Consider the following 22,058-nt stretch of genomic DNA (forward strand, 5'->3'; position numbering starts at 1 on the left):
GCTGTGACAGTTTTATATTCAAAGCTATGTCATGACTAAACACCCTGATCCCAAAGTCTGTTTTAAAAAAATGCAATAATTGCATCTCCCAGAGAAATCCAGGTGAAGCGTTTTGTAAATAAACGAAAAAGGGTCTTGTCTGTTCGAAAACACCAATTTTCACCTAGGCTGTAATTTTGTTCATCGTTAATAAGAAAAAAAAAAAAAATCACCATTTAGCTGGAAGAATGAAAAACCAAAGATAACATGAGAAATGTGCCGTTTCAGTGAAATACTACATTGGTCAATATTTGGAATAATTCTTGGACAACTTTAACCGAGCCCTGTTCAGGGCCAAGACACACCAGAAAATCTAGAGACAGGCAAAGTGGGCTTCCGATCAGTTAGATAATTTCAACTCCGCTTGGTTCCATGTACTTTGACTACCTACCTACCACATGCCAGGCTTGTGCGAGGTATGGAGATAAGGCAGCAAAATAGAACAGGACTGTTCTTCAACTTCAATTGTTAGGAGAGACCTGACTGGGCACCTGTGACCTGCCAGACACACACCTGTGGCATCTCCTTTAACCACGTAGCCAGCCTAAGGGCTTGACACTATGGCCTCTAGCTTACAATACAGAGGTGAAGCCCGAACTGCCCAGCTGGGTGACGCTGGACTGGCAGCCCGGTCCTATGGGAGGACTCTGACGCCCCCAAGCTCAACCTGGGCCTCGTGCCTCTGCGTCTAGGGTGGTTTTGTGGACTTGGATGTGATGCTGATTAAGTGGAGGGCATAGGTTTAGGTCTGAGGGCCCTCTGGGTCAACTTTTCAAAGGTCCTGAGTTATTCTGGGCATTTATCACAGCCAGTCATCCCACTGATGCATGCACTTGTTCCTCTAGTGTGTGTTTTGGAATACATTTTTTAATTTTATTTTTTTGTAGCAGAGCAGTTAGGTGCAGGGGCTCGGGTATCAAGCAGAACCGGATTGGACACCGGAAAAGCAGCCCTTGTGCTTGGCATCGTGACTCTAGGCAAGTCCTTCGACTTCCCTCAGCCTCGGTTTCCTCGTGCGTAAAGTGAGGAGGTTAACCGATCCACCCCGTAAGGTTATGGCGAGGATTTACGTAAAATGTCGCATTCTAATATCCCAGTGCCTAGAGGATAGCACATGCAAAAAGAATAGAGGCTAGAACAGTAATTAGAACAGTTATAATGACTATACTAATAATTATTTAATACCTTTGTTTATAGTCGTCCCCCCTTATCCACAGTTTTGCTTTCCGTGGTTTGTTAGCTGTGGCCAACCACGGTCCAAAAATGTTAAATGGAAAATTCCAGAAATAAACAATACGATAAACAATTCTTAAGTTTTAAATTGCCTGCCGTTCTGAGTAGCGTGATGAAGTCTCACGCCCCTCTCCCGCTCGGGCCCCCCGGGCCGTGAACCACCCTCTGTCCTGCGTGCCTGTGCTGCACACACTATCCACCCACTAGTCACGCAGCAGCCGCCCTGGTTATCGGATCGACTGTTGTGTGTCACAGAGCTTGTGTTCAAGTCCCCCTTCTTCTACTCAACAATGGCCCCGACGTGCAAGAATAGTGATGCTGGCAGCTCAGATATGCCGAGGAGAAGCGTGAAGTGCCTCCTTTAGGAGGGAAGGTGGACGTTCTTGACTTAACAAGAGAAGAAAAAAACCCATATTCTGAGATTACTAAATCCTATGGTAAGAACGAAACCTCTACCCGTGAAAAAGAAGGAAAGAGAAATTAGTGCTGGTTTTGCTTTCGCACCTCGAAGTGCCAACATTACAGCCACGGTGCGTGCTAAGTGCTTAGGATGGAGAAGGCATTAGGCTTGTGGATGGAAGATGTGAGCAGAAAACCTGTCCCGATCGATGGCGACGAGTTGGCCAGAAAGCGTTGTGCCCATAGAAAGACTTAGGCAGGGGGTCCCCTGAAATGAGCGACCACATTCACGTAACTTTTATTACAATGTATTACAATTGTTCTATTTCACTATTAGTGACTGTTAATCTCTAACTGTGCCTAATTCAAAAATTAAACTTGGAACGCGTCCCCTGCGGATAAGGGGGGCTTCTGTACAGGACATGTTACACTATTATTTGTTAATTAGAGCATCTAGTTCCACACCCAGAGGAAGCTCAAAGTAGAGAACAGACTGCCACCTGCATCAAGCTTGGGCTTTCTGAACTGGACGGACAATGCCTGTGAATGTCCCTACCCCCAGTGCCCAGCACCCCTGAGCCAGGACAGCACCCCCACACCAGGGGAGTAAGCACACCCCGATGTGGGTATCGGGACTGCTGACAATTTCCTCCCACTGCCGTCTTCTACCAGCAAAGAACTCTCTTCTCCATGCTTCTGTGTTTACAAGCGGGGCTCAGGGCCAGGCCGGGCCTTCCCCTCCCAGATGTGTGGTTGGATTAGACCTACCCTAAAGGTCTGGTTAATTCCCACCACTGCCTTAACTCTCGAATCTCTCTCTCTAAATGGGGGCTGCGAGGGAGCAAGGTTGACACAGGGGCCTGGGGAGCAAGAAACTGTGTGCGTGTGTGGGGGTGTTCATCTCCTGTTTCTCATAACTTGCATAACCCCAATTATAACTGCTTTAAAATCAAAGGGAGCATGGAGACTAGTTCGACTCTTGAGAACTTCCCAGGAGATGCGGCAGGAGAGCTCCCCGCTTGCTCCTGCGGCGTCCCTGGGGTCCTGGACCCCGCGTCACTCAGCTCTGTTTGTGGGTGCGCGTTCAGCAATCCTGGGAAGCTCTGGCCGGCGAGTCGGATCCGTCAGACACCTGCCTGCTCACCTAGCGCTTGCTTTCCTGTCCCTGGTGTCTGGCGCCACGCTAGCCCGCGGCGTGTCCGTGCTTCGCTGGATTACAGCTGGGTCTGCCTGGGCTGGCAGGTAACTCAAACGCGTGGAGGTTAGTGGGAAAGTGGCATCCACACCCCATGTGAGGAGGGTTTGTCCAGCCACCACGGACCATCGTGATGCGGGACGCAGCCCAGGGCTGCCAAGGCTTCTGGTTCGTTAAAAGCCCAAACCTGGGTTTTTATGAAAAATACCATACATTTTAAATATGAAATGCTAATTTACATTTTCAAAGAACACTTTACAGGATGGAGTAAAACTCATCCGTGGATGCAATAGAGCCTGTGGTCTAGTTCATAACCTCTGGTTTCGGGAGAGCTGAAAGCAGGATCCTGGATCAGAGTCTGCCCTCCCCTCAACCTCCTAAATAATATAAAACACTTAGTGACAGGTTTAGAGAGGACTGCACTCAGGATCCTCTGTGTTATCAGGGGGTTTCTCCTGAGGAGCCCAAATTTATGGAGGTGCCCGGCGTGGGCAAAGAACGTGGGATCGGGGTCTGGAGACCCAGGTGCCAGCCTCTACTGCCACCAACTTGCTGTTGCCCATGGCGTCTCCCAGCTGGGGCCAGGACTAGGGTGAGGGGAGTGGGACACCCAAGGAGTAAAATGTTAGGAGGCATGGCCCCACTCTAGCCCCGGCCCTGCTTGCGGCTTTTCTGTGCTTTATCTCAACAACAGGAGGTCGTCCTGCAGACACCAGGGCCAGCCTAGAATTTCCAAAATTGGCAAGTGACATAAATGCAAGTGAGGCCTTCAGAATAGTGCACACTGGTTATCTGCAGACCTGAGGATCTGCACGCAATTTTGCTCGTCCCAGCGATCTCTCCGGGGCAGAGCACTCACTGGGAGAGGAGAGCGTTTGCAGGACGTGTCCCTGACATCTCTGGTCTGGCGTTTTGGGCAGCATATCCACTGATCTGATTTGCTACATGTAGTCAGGAGACAGTGTCTGAAAATTTTTTCTTCTCCTGTAATACTACTGAAAAAATTAATTAACTAGCCTATTAATTAGGTCTTCTCAGTTTTGTTTCATTTGTCTATACTCTTATTTTTTCTTTTTCATTAACCATCTTGCTGACCTGGGATGGCACGTTGGGCAGGGAGGAGCCTGGTATAATTGGTGCACTGCCTGCCCATCCTCGATCTAGCCGGCGGGGACTAGAAACCACAACTCAGCACCGTCAGCAATGACTCCCGCCCAGACGGGGCTGTGGGTGCGCTCTGGGCTCCCTCGCCAGCAGGATACGCAACGCCTTGCTTAGAGAAAACCGCGTATGTGAATCGCCGAATGGAGAGAGCACGTGGAAATGAAAAGGCAGTTATCTGGGTGACAGAAGGGCGTCTGACCCACAGAAAACAGGGTCCCTCAGTTAAGAACCTTAAGTGCCACACAGAAAATCGGGGCTGTATTTTGGGGAGGCCTGGAAAAAGAAGCCCCCAAACCGTAGGGCATCAGTCAATTGGCAACATCCAGAAGTGAGACGAAATCGTCTCCGGGACTGGACTGTCAGTCAGTGAAAAAGTAGGATTATTTTCCTTCCCTTGTGAGTCTGAATCACTTTCAGTTTTTTGGGGACCCCTAAACAGGGTGAAGGGAATGACAATTTCACAGGCTTGTGGGAGGCGCCGCGTTCTCTGCGGCAGGATTTTGGGGCATCGGTAGCTTGCCTGGCCCGGCTCCCGGGGCCAGTTCACACGCCGTGGCGCACAGTGGCAGAGCCCTGGCAGCTCAGCCCAGAGAGGCCGCCGGGGAGCAGGGCTGATCAGCGGGCTCGGCTGCCACCGGGTGCGCAGGACCCTGCTGCTCCGACGGGGGCTGTCCCTCTGTGGGAGGAGGGCGGGGGTGCCAGCAGCTTTGCGGCGGGGTCGTGAGCACGCGAAGAGATCCCGGGTGTAAAAGCTCTGGTTATGGTGCCGGGGACGGGTCACTGCCCAAACGCACTGGGAGGCCTCCCCTCTGGCGGCGTGGGGCCTTGAGAAGATTCACCTACACTACGCTTGTCTTCTGAACCCCTTTTCTGGCTGCTTTCCTTTCTCCACCATCCTCGGTGCTGGACATCCCCCAACTGGGCATAAGCCAGAAATGAGGTCAAGGTGGGCAGACTTCAGTCTTTCCCAACCTTGAACCGCTTCCTCTCCCCTCACTGCCAGGGGGTGGCTCCCACCAGCTCACCCCCTAAGTTCTCACTCAGTGCAGCCGGTGAAACCAGCCTGAGTCCTGGCGGAAAGAGTGTTACGGCATTTCCACCACAGAAAGGCCCATCGCACAGGCGATCCCACGGGAAATATTTCCACCAGTACAGCTGGCCCTTGGACAACGTGGGTTGCAACTGCGTAGGTCCACTTACACGGGGTTTTTTTTCACTAAATTACTGTTTTCGATCCGAGGTTGGGAGTCTGCGGATGCGAAGGGCCGACTGTAGGCACTTGATCTACGCCATTTTATACGGGGGACTTGAGCATCCGCGGATTTGGGTATCTGTGGGGGGTCCTGGGATCGATCCCCTGCAGTACTGAGGGACAGTCTAAGTTTTGTGGGAGTCCAAAGTTATATGCAGATTTTTGATGGGGGAGGGGATGGTCAGCACCCCTAACACCCATGTTGTTCGAGGGCCAACTGTAGGTGATGCCCACAGACTTCTCTTCAGTTAATTTTGAGAGAGCTTTCCATGAGGTCATCGCGAGTCTTTTCTAGTTTTGTACTTCACGCCGTGTAACGTCAGAGAGAAAACACACTTGGGATACTACATTTTGTCTTAATTCGCAGACTGTTAAAGCTTCAGGCACTGAGGACGACCTTCGAGGGAGAGGGTGCTTTGAACCCCTTCCTCTCTCTCTTCTCGGAACCTCCCTGAAGAATTTATTAAGTGAGCGTAAGATGCCCTCACTTAGCTCCTATTTATTTCATTGTCACGGTTCTTTGTGGTGCCTAAGTTGCGATTACAGAGAAGTATTACAAAATGTCGATGTGTAGATAAGATTTGGAAGGTCTGGGGGTGGGGACGGGAGGGCCCTTAAACGGAGACGTCAGCTCCGGCCGACTTCCCAACGGCTCCCGTTAAGATGGATGGTTCCAGACCCATGTGCCACTGCTGGAAATTAGAAACCCACGGAATAACTGATGACTGTTAATTTTAAGTACTTAGCCATGTGAAGCCAAACGAGCTTGTCTTTAAAACAAAGCTATTGATCTGGCTTTGTTTGGAATTGAGACGAAAAACTAATCAGATCCTGTGGGCTCTTTGTGATGGTGGGGAAGGAGAACTTTCCTTTTTTCATCATAGATTTGGAAGCTTCGAGTTTGAGAGGCCTGGTGTACCTGGAGGCCAACCTTTCCGAGAAGCTCAGTTCCGTCCTGGATGGGGGCGTGGTTGGGAGAAACTGAGGGAAGTGGAAGAAACACCATCTGGAGGCCCTCCCTAGGAAGTCTGTGAGGCGCCTCCTAACGACAAGGAAACAGACTCAGAGAGGCTGAGTAGCTGGGCAAGTCCCGCCGCATCCAGGATCCCGCACCCAGGCGTGTCCGACAGTGCGCCCCTTCCCCCTCCCCAGGCAGCCTTCCCGGCGAGGCGAGACCCCGCCACGCCGAGCAGCGCACCAACGTGGGGGCTGTCGGGTCCTCCCAGCTGTGTCGCGGCAGCTGGTGGCTTCCATTTCCTCGTCTCTTCCTAAGGAATCGTCTCATCCTTCCCAAGAAGGGGGCGATGTGATAGTTTCCTAGCAGCCCTTTCTACAGAGGCTTTTCTGTAGGCAGGGAAACTGTGCCTCCCCTTCTCGGCTCCGGCCCCGTGGTAAGAGGGGTCCTGGGTGACTACACTGGGGTTGGCGCCCTCCCCCGAGCAGGCCTGTGCTGCCGGTTCCGGGGTCAGGGTTTGGGTGAGCAGGGACCGTCCACCTCAGGAGCGACGGCCTGCCCTCCCCGGCTGTGGTCCTGTCTCCTCTGTCCTGGGGATGCTCAGCTTTCATCAGATTTCCAGCAGCTGCAGCATCAGCACCCCCGTCACCTCCCGTGATTCCACTCGGAATCACCTTCCCCCTGCGCGTGGCCGAGAGGCTCTCTCCAGCTGGAGCTGCTGTCTGCGGGCCAGGTGAAGGGGGGTCCGTGTGCTCCTTCTCTTGTGTGGGAAGGGACATCTTAATATATTCATTCATATATGTGTCTGGCATTTATTCATTCTCCCGGGAGTCAGTGATATGCGACCTGGTGACTACGTAATTTTATATTTTCGGGGGGATGCTCAACAAACCCCACACTTAGCGTTCACAGGGTGGGACTGTACCATCAGAGTTATTTTTAGAACCAAGCAATTATAGAACTTGGAACAGACAAGTTACCCCCAAGACAGAGCAACCAAACCCTTCATTTTCCAAATGAGAAAACTTAGGCTTCCGGCGCGGAAGGGACTCGGCCAAGGTCATGCAGCTAATTAGGAGCTGAGTCGGGACTGACCCTGGCGGCGTCTCATGACACAAGTTCTGCTGGGCTTTACTGCCTTCCTCTACAGCTTCCCCCAAATCGGGGACAGCGAGAAGTGTCGCGTGGGGTGAGAACAATCACAATGTTTTCTTACACGATTCAACTTTAGTTGGAATGACCCCAAGATGACTCCTAGCTGACTTCCCCCTGGAAGTCAGGTGTCCTGAGCTAGACCCACTTGAAAATGCAGAACAGCAGCTCCCGGTTTCTAGAGAAGGCACAGAGTGGGATTCTGGGGAGGGGTGCCCTTCCTCTCGCCCCCCCCCCCCCACGTTAAGGTTGCTGCTTAAAGTTTGGATTTAAACCTGCGGTGAGAGTCCAGCAGCAACGGCAATGGCTGGACTTCACCTGGCTGTGCGGCCAACCCCAGTCCTGTGCCAAGGTCCCTTTTGGATTCTGGGCGATTCCCAGCTGACCCCCTGGTGCTACCCTCTGTGGTCTCCCAGACCTGGAACCCATCTCCTGATGCCCACGCTCAGACAGCCTCCCCGGAACGCACCGGCAGGCTGGCGGGTGCCGGGGGCCGCTCCAGCCCATCTGTTTCCCCCAGCAACAAACACCGTGGGAGCATCGGGGAGGAAAGGGCTCAACGGAGACTTCATTAGCAGGAGCCCCAGTTTGCGGGAGGTGAGAGATCACACTTTGCCGCCTGCAAACACTTTGGCCAAGGTGAGCCGGAGGGAGCTCCCAGTTCCCCAATTTTTAATAGCACTGCAGCAGCAGCCCCAGAAAGGCGCCCGCGCGGAGCCCCCTGCACACACGCTCCCCCTCTCCGCACCTCACACGGACACGCACACGCACACAAGGCAGCGGCCGCAAAATCAACTCACAGGATCTCCAGGTCGCGCAGCGCTCGGAAGGCTCCATCTTCAATGCAGCTGATGTGGTTGTTGTCCAGTTGCCTGTGGAAAGCAAGGGGAGAGCGTGAAGGCTGAGTGGGGGCAGCGACGAGCCGGGCGGCGGGCCGGGCGTCCCCGGCCGCCGAGCGAGCGAGCGCCTGTCCCTCCACCCCTTGCAGGCTCTGCTCGTCCCCGCCAGGAGCTCCCGCAGAGCCAGCCCGTCTGCCACGCTGCTCCGTCTCTCCTCTCTGACTGTCTGAGAGAACTACACAGACGAGCGCACCGAAGGCTGTCAGGTCTCAGTAAATATTAATTGCGCATTTTTTTTTTTTTTTTTTTTTTAGGCAGAAGGGAGTAATTTCATTACATTAGGGCATCCAATCCATTACGAGCTCTTACCGTCATGTCACTGAAACAATTTCATTAAGCTAAAGGCCTGTAAATCATTGGAGGTCACTGCTCTGCCCTCCGAGACCTCCCAGAATGCTTTCTTCCCTCTCTCCCTCTGCCGGCTCCCTTTTACTGGAAGTGGCAGTCTTCTGACACAGCGCTAAATCTCAGGGCTTTATCTGCCCAGGAGCGGCGAGGGTGCGTGGGGAATATACCAATCCCAAATTAGACTCAACTAATCTAATTTTATAGTCTTTTTATTATTCTAAGCACCAAATGTCTGTGGTGGTTTGATGCCTCTGTGCTTTGTTGCGGGGCCCATCTGGTAGGTCATTCGATTGAAGCATTTTTCTGAATAAATACAGATTCCCTCAAACTGCACCCACCATCGTCAACATTAGGGAAACCCATGGATGGAAGCGCTCCCGATGGGGGGAGAGGGAGGGAATACCGTTATTGCCTGCACGGCGGACCGCTTACATTTAAATTGGGGAAGATTAAATGCACCCGTTTCAGGACTCCCTTCTCCCTCCCTTCCCATCTTCTGAGCATGAAAATGATGTCTTTTAAAGTAAAGAGATACAGGCTATTTGGGGACTGAGGAATTTTAGTTGGGAGATAACAAACAGACACCGTGATCTCCAAATCAAAATAACATCTGATGTGTAAGTGAGGGTGTTTACTGTGATCACATCCCAACTTAAATGTCATACATTAGATGACTCACTTGATTTCTAAAGAAAGATACTATACAGAAAATGGTATTGACACCAGATTGTGGACTGTATTTTGTGAGCAGAACACACCATGGTCTTTGGGGGCAGGGGGATGGCCAAAAGAAGTATGGCTGTGCCGAAAACTCCCTTATAGACTTTTTTCTTCCCTTTGACTCAGAAAAAAAATCAGCCCCTCTCAGGGAGAGGGATCTCTCGATGCTGTAATTTTCATTTGTAACTTGCGCGAATCTAACCCAAGACAACTCTCCGCAAAGGACGTGTCAAAGCTGCATTGGGGAACCTCATGGAGTGTTTCACATTTTGCTAAAGGCGGAATTAAAATGAAAATACTATTATTGTTGAAAAAAATATGGATGTGGGATTGTGTGAATGAAGGTGAGTGAAATACATCCAATTAGAGTGATCAGTGCATTGCGGCAGATGGGCTTTGCCACGATATGACGAGGAACTGAATCATCTCAATAGATGCTCATGGTACAAGACACTAGGCGTTTAGAATTTAAAAATAAACAGAAAACGGTATCTCGAGAAGCAGAAGCACTCTTTAGGTCGACGAGCTCTGTACGTAGTGCTCAGAGTTCTTGCTGATGCCCCCTCACGTGGCATCTCGGGGTTCCCTCTACCCCCAGCTCTCCTGGAGCCGCTCCTAACGTGAGTTTACCGAGCGTCCTTTCCGTAGATTTCCCGTAAGTGGCGGCCACCGATTTCCTGCACAGGTTCTATTAAGGGAGCCCAGCACTGCCGCCCGGCTTCTAGATTTATCATCAGTTTAAGGGCCGATGAATCAACAACGCCTGCCCCACGCCAAGGCCACCGGACCTTACCAAGCAGAAATGCAGTGGAGCTGGCTTTTTGGCTCCGAGAAATTACTCAATGAACATGCTGAATTCGGCAAAAATGGCACCAGCCTCCTAAGGAGGAGAGTATCTAAATCATCAGACTGGGAAGGCCGGGCGGTGTGTAGAGATGGCCGTTTGTGGTATGTCCACTTTTGTGCGGACATTTTAGCGAGGTCCCTGCTATTAGAATATTATTTATTGGCTGGATTTGTGAAGACTTTTCTATTCTTTTTCTTTCTTCTTTTTTTTTTTTTTTTTGAGAGCACTAGAAACCAAAGAGGATACTCTAAACGTATAAATGCCTAGAATTTTACATGGAAATAATACAGTTGCCGGGGAGAAGAGAAACTCATAGAAAAAAAGAGAGGGAAAAAAGACAGAGTGTTAGAAAGAGATGATAAAGGGTGTAGGAAAGGAGACGTGGAAAAGATAAAAAATCCACTGCGCAGGGTCCCACCCACCGGAGGCCTGCAACCCCGGCCACCGCAGTGGTGGGGATGCAGAGTCTGAGCGAACCGCGGTCACCGCGGGCTAAAAGCAGGAGTCCAATACATCATCAATTACGCCATGTGTAAAATTTTCAGTGGGTGGTGCAAGTTGACGCCCGGTTGTTTATTACTAACGGGAAAACCCGGCTTTAACATAAGCATCCCTGTGTATGTATTTTATAGACCAATTTAGAACATGCAAAGCATATCAAAATTTAAAATATTTATGCTTTAGTGTGGTTTTCTAGAAGACATTTATTTTCTGTAACCAAGATGGTCTCCTTTCCTGCTGACCACAGATAAACAGCCTACGGCCTCCGTCGCCAGATTCACTCCCAAGATAGATCGAGCATGATCGAAGCCTACGGGGCGCAGGGTGCACCAGGGTCCGGGTGAGCAAACAAAAACCCACGTTACTTCCCAGCTATTATACAGGGTGTCCCAAAAATATACATACACACACTTTGAGTAATTATAAAGGCGGTGTTTATTAAAACACATGTTCTTTTCAAAATTGAGCTGTCAGCTGTTAAAGTGTGTGTACAGTTTTGGGGGACGCCCTGTGTGATCCACGGCACTAAGCGCCTGGGTATTTGTAAAAAGTTCATCAGGGGTCTGCCGTCATCGCCGTTATTTCCTGTAAAGAAGCTGGGCCCCTAAAGCGAAGCGAGCACTCACTGGCTCAGACAGGGTTTCTTCTTCTTTCAAAAATTCCTCAGACCCACAGACACTGGCCCCGAAGCTCAGGGGAGGGGAGGCGACCTAAACGCAAGCGTGGCATCTCCGTGAGGGTGCTGGGAGCGGAGCGCCGCTGAACACACAGAACCTTCCGGAGCTGAGGCCAAAGCAGTTGACTTCGCCGTGAGCTCAGGGGGATTGATGGGGGTCGCCGCCGATGTGTGTTCTGAGCTCTTGGGTCAAAGGTCCGTACTGTGCCTTTTTCAAAGATCCTCTCCAAAACAAATCAAAACAGCGGGGCAGCCACTCCGCCCAAAACCCTGTCACTCAGGAGGCTGTTCAAAGGGAGCTTTGGAGACAGGCACGGAGCGCTGGCCGGCGCAGGAGGCCCATCTCACTCTTCCCATTTTCCCTCCGCAGTAAGGGGTGCGCTTCACTCGGATGCTCACTCCTTCCTTCTTAACACACAAGATAACCGACGCCAGTGCCCAGAGCAGTCCTGGCAACGCCACGGGGCCACGCGTGGCTGTGGGATGAGTCCTTCTTCTGAAAGTGTGGCAGGGCTGGGTGCGAACTGTATGGGGGAGAGTCCACCCTGTGAGCCACACCATGCTGGCTGTGACCCTATGGCCCTACTACGGCTAATACACAACGACCACATGGGGTGCTGGGGACCATCTGGGGAGGACACCTGGAGTAAAGCAAGGTTTCCAGGGGCTCAGGGTGAAGGTGAGGAGAGGAGGGCGGAGCATGGAGGGCAGGCTGGCTCTTTTTTGGAGGCAGCATTTATTGTCCTTTGCTTTATACAGAACATTCGATGTGATTTACACTCTCCTGCCTGTGAATAAGCCCAGAAGCCCCAAAACGTCCCTGATATTAAATTAACTGCTCTAATTTCCCTGGGCAGCTCAGATTTCGGCAAACAACGTGAGAGCTAAAATGATACCGGAGTCCATTTAGAGAGGAGTCCTCAGACGAGAGCCACAGGCGGACTCCCAGGGAGGAGCCTCCTGGCTACTGTATTTTCATACTCTGAGAATATAAACAAGTCAGAAAAAAAAGCCAGCGTGAGCGAGGGCTCAAAATAAACGCCAAGCACAGCAGACGGGGAGACAGCGCCTCTGGAAGAATTCCCTTTCATACGCACGCACACTGTTAGCACGGCTCGTCTCTTTCTATCACAGTTTCAAATTTCGTAGCCGAGGCAGGACAGACCTATTTTTGTGGTTCAAAAATTTAAAGTATATCTAAATCCTTAAAAAGAGTTTTTAACCTATAAAAGACAGCATTTAAAAGACAGCATCATACAAACTCCATATATTTTCCAGGATCAACTGTACAAATAATGGTTTCTTTCCTTTTGCCTGTAAAAAAGAACGTATATGCTTAGGTTTCTGAGTATTTAAAGAAACCTGATGACGAGATTAAAAGCAATCTACCCATCTCCCAACCACCACCACCACAAGGGAAGAAAGAAAATCCCAGGATTTCAATGATGTGACCTGAGGCCCCATGAGAAACACCTTGAAAATAGAAATCTCCAGAAATGGGCTTTGAAGATCTGAAAGAAAAGTAGAATTCCCAACTAGTTATCTATAAGCAAGGTCTACATACCAGAGCACATCCACCCAGATGTTTGCCTCTCACCCGGATGCTCCAGGGCCCCCAGGCATCTTGGCCCATGGGTGGTTGAACTTAGCCCCAGCGCGCTGTCCCCCGGGCCCAAACCCAGGGGCAGCATTTCTCTCTGGGTCGGCAGCTAGAGCCCCTGCGGTCCTGCTCATGCTAAATGAGAGAAGTAGCTAAGGTTCAGCACCCTTGGGAGTTACACAGTTGGCTAATTGCTGAGTGAAACGATCTACACAAAATGTACAGATAAATGGAAGGACTTCTGCATGGAATTCGCGAGGGAAGCCTTACTGGGAATCCAGAGCAAGCCCGTGGTCCCAGAATCCATCCATTAATTACCCATGAGAGCCATTGAGTCCTATTAGGTGTTCACACTGTATCAGGTCCCCGGGGTGGAGAAAGAAGTGTGAGACACCCTCTGAAAATATCTGGAAGGAGGTTACCACCTACGGTTTTTACATCTCCGTGATCATAAAAGGTGTAAAATAATTCTAAAAACTAAACTAATTTGAGTTTGTTTTTGATGAAATATATATGTTCATATAGATACATATCTGATGTTTATTTCTTTTTCTATGTTGAAAAGAAATAGAATGTAATAATGTTTTAAAAAAATACCCGGGGAAGTCCTACTTTTTTAAAACAGGCCAGAAGACAAAACATGAAGTAGCCTTGACCAGCTGTTTCTTTTCGCCCCCATTATCCAAATGTCGTTTAAGCAGAAAACAAGACACCTAGTAGCAATTCTGAACGTTGTGTGTGTGTTTTTTATGACAGTTTAACGTGTTCTAAAAAAATCATTATTGAAGAGTAAATTATAGAAGCATTTATCTGCTGCTGGCTGGGGTCTTCAAAAGAAAAACAAAAACAAAATCAAGGTTATTTTAACTGGCAAAAGGAAAAAAAAATATGTTCAAAAGCAATGGATACACTCCCTATAATTGAGCACTGGTCACACTTTGTAGGCAAATCAGACACTTGATCTGAGCCGTAGTCTGCTAATGAATTGTCACTACTTCTCATCATTAAGGAGCGACTGTAATTCTGCATGAAAACGGCATCTCAAATGGGTAACAAAAAGAAAAGAGGTGAATCTGTTATTTTATACATTTTGTACACTTGCCCGCCAGACCCAAGAATACATGCTCCTAGATATGTTTACTGATCCATGAATTATTTATGTTTCCCCAAGGATTCCTGTCTGTAGAACCGACGACTTTATGCCTATTTTTCCTACACAATAATCACACGTGATCTCACCCTATCGTGTGCACGTAAATGCAGATACACGTTACAAAATAGGTAAAGTAAGTGATGGTTGACTGCCAAAATGTAATGCACCTGTATCCGGTCACATTTACAGATTTATTCAGATAATCAAGTGATTGTTAGCGATCTACAGGCTTCAACCAGCCAGACCTACTTTGTAAAGGACAGAGTCCTAGGTTAATTAAGCTCTCAGGTCAGGACAGCCTGCCGAGACTTAGTTAAAAACTGAAGCATGACTCTATTTTAACAAGCGTCGTTACGCGCACTGTGCCGCTCGGCTCCGGTAATACCTTCATTTAGTATATATCATATTACTGTCGGGCGCATGCAAGTTCTCAGCAGGGGAAGAGCTGTATCCACTCCTGTAGATGCTTGGGACAGGGAGCTCTGCGAGACGCAAACACAGATGATGGATTAGCACCGAAGAGGCGGCCAGGGCCTGGAGAAGAAAGGGGTGTGCCACACATCGCTGGGGAACACGGTGGCTCCCCTTCTGTGTTTACATCGTTTCCGGTTTGTTGGGGGATTTGGGAAATGAACTTGTGCTGAAAAATGCAGGGGCAGGGTCCCTGCAAACCGCTTTAGCACTCAGCACGGAGGAGGAGATTGCTCGGAAGGAGCGGAGCTCTCGTTTAATTTAGTTGAGTTTCAATTTGAAACGAATTTCTAGCATTTCTAGATAAAACAACAACGACAAAAACTAACCAACCAAAAAACGCAAATCAGACGAGAACACCCCATTTTCATGATAAGAGAGCTTCATTTGTTTCCCAGAAACTTTTAGATCAAGGGACCAACGAAACTTGGTTACTGATTGCAAACTGTGCTCTCAGGTTCCGAGGCCTGCTTGCCTTAAATCCATTTTTTTTCTTGTGTCGACCTGGGACGTCCAGCTTGCCGGGGTCCGCCTGGCACCTTCCCTGTTTTAGCATCAGAGCATCTGAGTCCGGCCCTGGGAAACTCATCAGCCCTCGGCCGACTGCGATGTTCGTTCACCTCTTGACACCCCAGAGCCGACTCCATTGGAAACAGATTCTCAGCTCACCTTCCTTCCTCAGTGTCCCTAAACTTGAAAATGATTCGCAGACTCAGCCTTCAGTTCCGTGAACCCCGAAAGGCTCCTCGCCCATCTACTGGAAGACGGGCTGTCCCTTTGCAGGCCCACCTGCCACTGGGCTGGTGGGAGCCCTGAACGCAGCCGGCAGGCTCTTTGTGCGTTTCTCTACCTTCCTCATGGGGAGTGAACTTGTTTCTTTGTAACAAGCACTGTGTTTTACTCTGAGGCCTTGAAAATGCCATGAATGCTCAAGAGGCCAAACAAATAAAAGTCTGTCTCCATAGCGATTGGGGCAGGCTTCTGGTTTCCCTAGTTACACTCTTGCGCGATACCCATCTGGGGCTCCTCCCTGGCACAGGGGAGGGGTGAGAGCGACACCCGAAGACAGAATGTGCTTCTCTTGATGGGCCTGAAAGTTATCTCCCATGTCTCTGTTTTTCACTCCTTTGTATTTTTTCTTTTTTTAAAAATCAACCAGCACAAACTGTAGTGAGTTTATAAATGTTTTCACCCTCATGGGGGTTTCAGAAATTTCCCCTTTGGACTCTAGCCGTGTGAGTACGACCAAGAAGCAGCAGCCGGAGGAGAGTTTCTTCCTGGACTGAAACAGCCACCGCGTCGGAGCCGGATGCTGGTTTCCATTCAGATACAGGATCGGGAGCAGCAGGCGCTCAGCTGGGCTGAAGTCCCTGATCCCTTTGACAGTGCGGGGTGGGGGGGCGGGGGCGCATGCCCCAGGAGGGTGGGGACGGCCTCCTAAAACCAAGAGACCTTTGTTTCCCTTTACGAGAATCATGTGGCTCTCTCCTGCAGAAACGGAAGACTGACTTTCTTGAATTTACTCTCATTTCCAACCCACACCAACCTTTTGGAGGCTCTCGTTTGTAACCACTTTATAAAGGGAACACTGTGGCTCCTGCACATTTGTATCTGCGTGAACACAGTGATTCACATCTGCCCCTGTGATCCGGAGGGCGGAGCATCGGGTCAGAGGTCGTTCGAGCCTTAGGGTTTTTGGGCCTGCTCGGGACCTGTCATTCCTTCTTTCTTCCCTATTTCTCCCTCTCGAATGGCAGCGTCCGTCCAGGGCCTGTCCCCCCCCCCCCCCCATTGTGTTTTGGAAGCACAGGCTGACAGCCGGAGAACAATCTGCCTTGGAAAGAATACACCCTGACTCTCATCCATACCCGACTGAGATGAGATTTAGATGTCACTTTGGACTTTAGACTTTTAAGTGGGTGCTGGAATGAGTTGGGATCTATTGGGATGGAATGAACGCATTTGCATGTGAGAAGAACATGAATTGGGAGGGGGAGGGGCAGAATACTAAAGACTGAATGTTTGTATCCCCCCAGATTTATATGTTGGAACCTGTTTCGCAAGGTGATTGCATTAGGAGCTGGTACCTTAGGGAGGTGATCAGGTCACGAAGGCAGAGTGAGTCCTCAAGAATGGGGTTCATGCCCTTAGAAAAGAGGCCCCTTCACTGTGTGCCGTTACAGGGAAAAGACATCTCTCTAGGAAGCAGGCCCTCAGCAGACAGGATCTGTCAGTGCCTTGACCTTGGACTTTCCAGACTTCAGAACTGTGAGGAGTAACATTCTGCTGTGTATAAGCTACCCAGCGTGTGGTATTTTGGGGTATTTTTGTTACAGCAGCCCGAATGGGCTGAGACGCCTCCCATGCCCCCAAGTCTCACTTTCTCCACCTGTAAAATGGACATGATAACACTTCACCCAGAAGGAAGTTTTGAGCATGAAAGTAATGAAATGCTTGTGCTCTGAAATGTGCTTGTGGCAGGGCTTAATTTTCTCTGCTTTGAAATAAACAATAATAAAAGTAGGAATTCATTTTACATAATCTCTAAAGTCTCTTTCGGCTCTGTAGCTATGTGGCCTGAGGTCAAATCCTTATGAGATTCTCAAGGAAAAGTTCCTGTTCATCTTACTTAGATCTCTCTGGGATTTGAGATGATCCCTTTATCCCCTCTTCTTCCGCCCCAGACCAAGGAATCCATTATTTGAGAAGTTCAGCGTATGCTTTCTGAGCTCAGGGCAGCCGTTCCGACTCACATGCGTCTGGTACTTCTCCAGTCGATGTGAGACTGAAATATGAGAAGCCATCCAAACCCTACACAAAATACGGATTTTTCTTCTCCTGGAGGAATGGTGCTAACGGGCCCATATTCACAGGCGAGAACCACTAAGGAGAGTAATTGAAGAATTTAACCCCATTTCTTGGTGGTCATTTTCAATCAATCAGCAATCAATGTAATGTATCGAACACCTAAAATAGTCAAGTGCCTCATCTGTGGTGCGTGATTTCTTAATCTTCACACTCCTCCCTCTGTCCAGAAGCCTCCAGCGATGCCCTACAGTGTACACTGTAACAACCATAACGCAATCACACTAACAACTGCACATAGTATCTAGTTACCATTTCTAGGTCATCAAGTACTGAGCTGAGCGTCTTCAATGCCTTATCTCCTCTGGGTTCACAACAGCACCATCCCTAGTTCACAGAAAGGGTACGTGAGAGCTCCGCTGAGAGCTGCACCTCTGAGCTCGGCTCTGAGCCCAGGCCCGTCACGCGTGGGGTGACCACAGGCGATGCTGCTTCTCTTAGGCAGCCGGCCTCCTCAGCACGGCGCTGGCCACACCCCTCCATGCAACCTGTGGATGTACCAAGGACTTGCATGTTCCACGACTCACTTAGGCCGGCCGGGCCTCTCCTCTTCGGTTTGTGGGATCCCTTCCCATCCATCATGGCCCTCCTCGGAGGCCACGTCCTCTACGGCTCTTTCCTGTACACACTCCGGCAAGAGGAGCCCCTCTCTCCAAACCCTCCTGGCCCTTGGGGCATCTGTCCATTAAGGCACTTATTTCACAGCAGTAGGACTAGTTTCAAATAAATGAGGAAACCAAGGCTCAGAGAGGTTGCGTAGCAACATCAAGAGAACTCAGCCAACACACCAGATAGTCAGGTTTCGAATCTGTGCTCCTGACCCGAGAGTCTCAGGGCTTGCCCTCCGTGTTACCCCATCTGTCTCTGACTTTCCAAGGACAGAGATGGGGAAACGATAATATAATTACATCGTGGTCTTAACTCAGTTATCGTAACTTGGGAAGGATCTGGTGAGAAAAGTCACCAGGTTCTGCCTTGGTGCTTGTCGCTGGGACCTCACTGCTTTCACTGGCTTGCAAGGAATCTTGCCCAGGAGATGGTAGGGGAGGACAGTAGACCCCACAATGTCCCCTCACCATCCCGTGTGTCTCTCCATCAGATTCCCTGGGATTCCCAGGACACTTGACTTTCCTGGGATCACTGGGGGAAGCTGGCTGATAATAGTTCCAGCTGCTGGGATGACAGGTAGGGGCAGGAGATGACTGGCCACCCACTGGGACATGAAGGGTGGCCCCCTGACCAGGCTGGGCAGCACAGTGCTTTCTTGAGCAGGGGAGAGGCACTCCAGGGAAAATGGCTCTCTTTGCTCCAGGCACGTGGCGGTCAGTCAGTCCTTCTTGGGCACGGCTTCCCCTGGTGACACAGGCTTGTCTTCCAAAGGTGTCTTACAAGCCACGGGCCCTGAAACGACTGGGCCGCGGGAACCAGATCGTGCACGAGGATTTGCGGGGTCAGCGGCCGCTAGCAAGGCATCACTCAAAGCTACCTTTGTGGTAGCAGAAGCTAATTAAAGTGTGTGCTAAGCTTGGTGGAAGGGGGATATCAAGGCCCCTGTAATTAACTGCGGAGAAAAGGCCCATCGAGACTCAGCCCATGGGCAGTGCTGAGACTATATTCAATCCAGCTCATGGCAGAGCTGAAACAGCCCGGAAAAGGCAGCTTCCTGGGCGGTACTATTACTTTCAGCGAGTAACGGTTGCTTGGACGCTTCCACAACAGGTGGGCAGGGGTAGGATATGTCTTGCTCGTGGCTGCCCCTGCCCCACAGTGCCTGGCACATAGGAGGTGCCCAGTGCAAAACCCTCGGGGGTCGCGATGAGGTACTTTGCACCCACTAGGACAGCTATGATCAAACAGAGGGAAAGCAAATGTTGGCAAGGGTGCGGAGAAATCGAGACCCTTCTCCATTGCTGGCGGGAATGTAAAATGGTGCAGCGGCTGTGGACAATAACTTGGTGGTTGCTCAGAAAGTAAAACACAGAGTTACCTGATGACCCAGCAATTCTACCCGAAAGCACTGAAAAGGTGTGCGAACAAAAACTTGTACACCCATGTTCCTAGCACCATTATTCTTATCAGCCAAAGGCAGAAGCAACCCACATGTCCATCGGCGGCTAAACAAATTGTGGTCTATACATAAAATGGAATATTATTCAGCCATGAAAAGGGTGAAATACTGATACATGCTACAACATGGAGGAACCTTGAAAACGTTATGCTGAATGAAAGGGCCAGACATGAAAGGCCGCATATTGCATGATTCCACGTATGTGAAATACCCAGGTAATCTATAGGAACAGGAAACAGATTGGAGGTTGCCAGGGACTGGGGGTAAAGAGAAGATGGGGAATGACTGCTTTAAGACACGGGGTTTCCTTTGGGGGGCTATGAAATGTTCTGGATGAAAATGATGGTTGCACAGCATTGAGAATATACTAAGTGCCACTGAACTGCATCCTTTAAAATGGTGAATTCTGTTATGTAAATTTTACCTAAAAAACAATAACACAGAGGAGCTCACTCTTTCTGTGACAAGGAAGACGTTTATGAGAGAGAGAGAGTCACCTTGTGAGGTAACTTCTCTGTGACATCACAGGGAAAGGCAGGGATGCCCAGGCCCAGATCCTACACCAGCACCATCGGCAGCAAGCTCAGTCGTCTGACGTGAAAAGCAGTGTCTTGGCACTTGAAGAGCAACGAGAGTGAAGGAGGGACACAGGGCGGGATTTAATGTGCCTACTTTTGGGAATTATTTATAGCAAGTTTTAAAACTCTCCTAGCTTGCTTTGGGGAAACGACTCATCGCTCCACACTCAGGAAAAAATAAAACTGGTTTAAGCAAAGAGAATGAGGGTGCTAAACTTGATGGGGGGGGGGGGGAGAATCACCTGCTAGAATCCCAAATATAAAATGTTGTGAGATTAGCCACTCTTTTTTTTTTTTTTTTTTTTTAATTTAAATTGTTTTTTAATTACAGGGGACATACAGTACTATATTAGCTTCAGGTACACAGCCCAGTGATTAGACACTCGTAACTACTAAGCGGCCGTCCGGGCCGCCCTTCGTGTTGTTCATGCCGCGCTTGCTCCCGTCCGAGCTCCCGCGCGGGTGCTCAGCAGCCTGCAGCCGCGTCTCGGGAGGGACGCCCTCAGTGTCCTTGTGCCGTTCCTCGGACTGGCTCTTCGGCTGCCCTCTCTGAGGAGGCCAGAAAGCAGGCCTGGCTGTGAGCTTTGGGGCAGTGAGAGAAGTGTCTCTGACCAGAAACTCCTCCCTGCCCGGGCCTCTGGGCCGGGTGGGCGATGGGAGCCCTTGGGAGAGGCTCCTGGGAGAGGGCCAGGTGAAAATGGGGGGGGGTGTCATTTTCCTACCGTTTATCTCCGAATTCCCACAGGACACCTTGGAGCAGTCGCACTGGTCTCCCTGAGCTGAATAAATCCAGAAAAGATGAACGGGAAGGGAGAGGCCAGAAGAACACGAGAGAGGGAGGGCTGGAAGCCAGAGGGGCCCCCTGAGCCCGGCCCCACCCGGGTACCAGGGAGGGGCCGTCCCCCCGCAAGCCTGTCTCAGCCACTGCGTCTGGCTTCTGTTGCTGCGGCTGCTCCTTAGGGGCTGCCTCAACCCGGAGCCAGCCTCTGATTCCTCCCCGGTTCCAGAAGAGGGAAGCCGGAGGCGCTTACACTCAGGACCCAGGCTGAGGGCCCGCGCTGGGGGCAGGGCAGCCAGGGGACTCTCTTTGCCTCGTTTGCCGGCGGCAGTGGAGTTTTTTTCCTAAGGTGGTTTGGTTTAGTGGGGAAGAAAGACCAGTTTGCTCGGGAGTGGAATGACAGGGACCTTTGACCTTGCTGGGGTGGGACCTAGCATCTCTGGACTGCAATTTCCCTTCAGTAAAACAAAGGTGATTCCCCAGTGTCGCTCGGCCCCCACCCATGCCAACCTCCAGCTCCCACGCAGGGCTGCGGAGTGTGAATCCACGCGAGCACCTTCTCGTTTCTGTCGTTACAGGTACTATCGAGGAGACAGATCTTATTTTTAACGCAGTATGTTGAGAATGCAAATCCTGGCTTCCCCCTGTCGAGAGCAGTTAGGAAGGGGATGCTCTAATGCCTTGGAGGTTTGAACAGCAGGTTAATAAAAACAAACACAAGTAGGAATGAAATGTGGTATTAACGTCTGCCAGACGGCTGCGCGGAACGCGCCCGCTCGGAAGCCCTCGCCACGCCTGGCGGGTGGGGAGTCCTGCGGCATCTCCCAGGGGCCAGCCCAGCTCTCCCCAGCTGCTGGGCGTGGGGGGTTGGACGTGGCGGGCCGGGCTGCTGTGGCTCCCTCTGCCTCATCTCCCTGGGACGTCTCCTCTTCCTGGTCAGAAACAGCACCCCCCCCCCTCATTAGTCAGGGAGACAGCTTTTGAGAAGCAGTCGGTGATGTTTACTGTGGTCTCAGAAAGCTAAGGGTAGACACCAACCCAACCGGGAGTGTGGACGGGGGGACACAGCCACTTGGGGCGACCCCTTGAGTCAAGTGAGCTGCCGAGAGGTTCCTGGGAGGCACAAGGGAAGAGAAAGTCTTCTAGGACTTTCCGAGATTCGCCC

At 50.5% G+C, this 22,058-nt stretch overlaps 1 protein-coding gene across 1 annotated transcript in view; it reads right to left on the reverse strand.

Moving 5' to 3' along the window:
• SLIT3 (slit guidance ligand 3) overlaps window positions 1-22,058 on the reverse strand; it is a 528,596-nt gene that overhangs the window by 133,345 nt on the left and 373,193 nt on the right. Inside the window, exon 6 of the mRNA XM_081135280.1 lies at window positions 8,190-8,261. Coding sequence (XP_080991406.1) covers window positions 8,190-8,261 — 72 coding nt within the window. The remainder of the gene's footprint in view (window positions 1-8,189; window positions 8,262-22,058) is intronic.

This window comes from Miniopterus schreibersii, assembly GCF_964146895.1.
Source record: "Miniopterus schreibersii genome assembly, chromosome: 4".
NCBI lineage: Eukaryota > Metazoa > Chordata > Mammalia > Chiroptera > Miniopteridae > Miniopterus > Miniopterus schreibersii.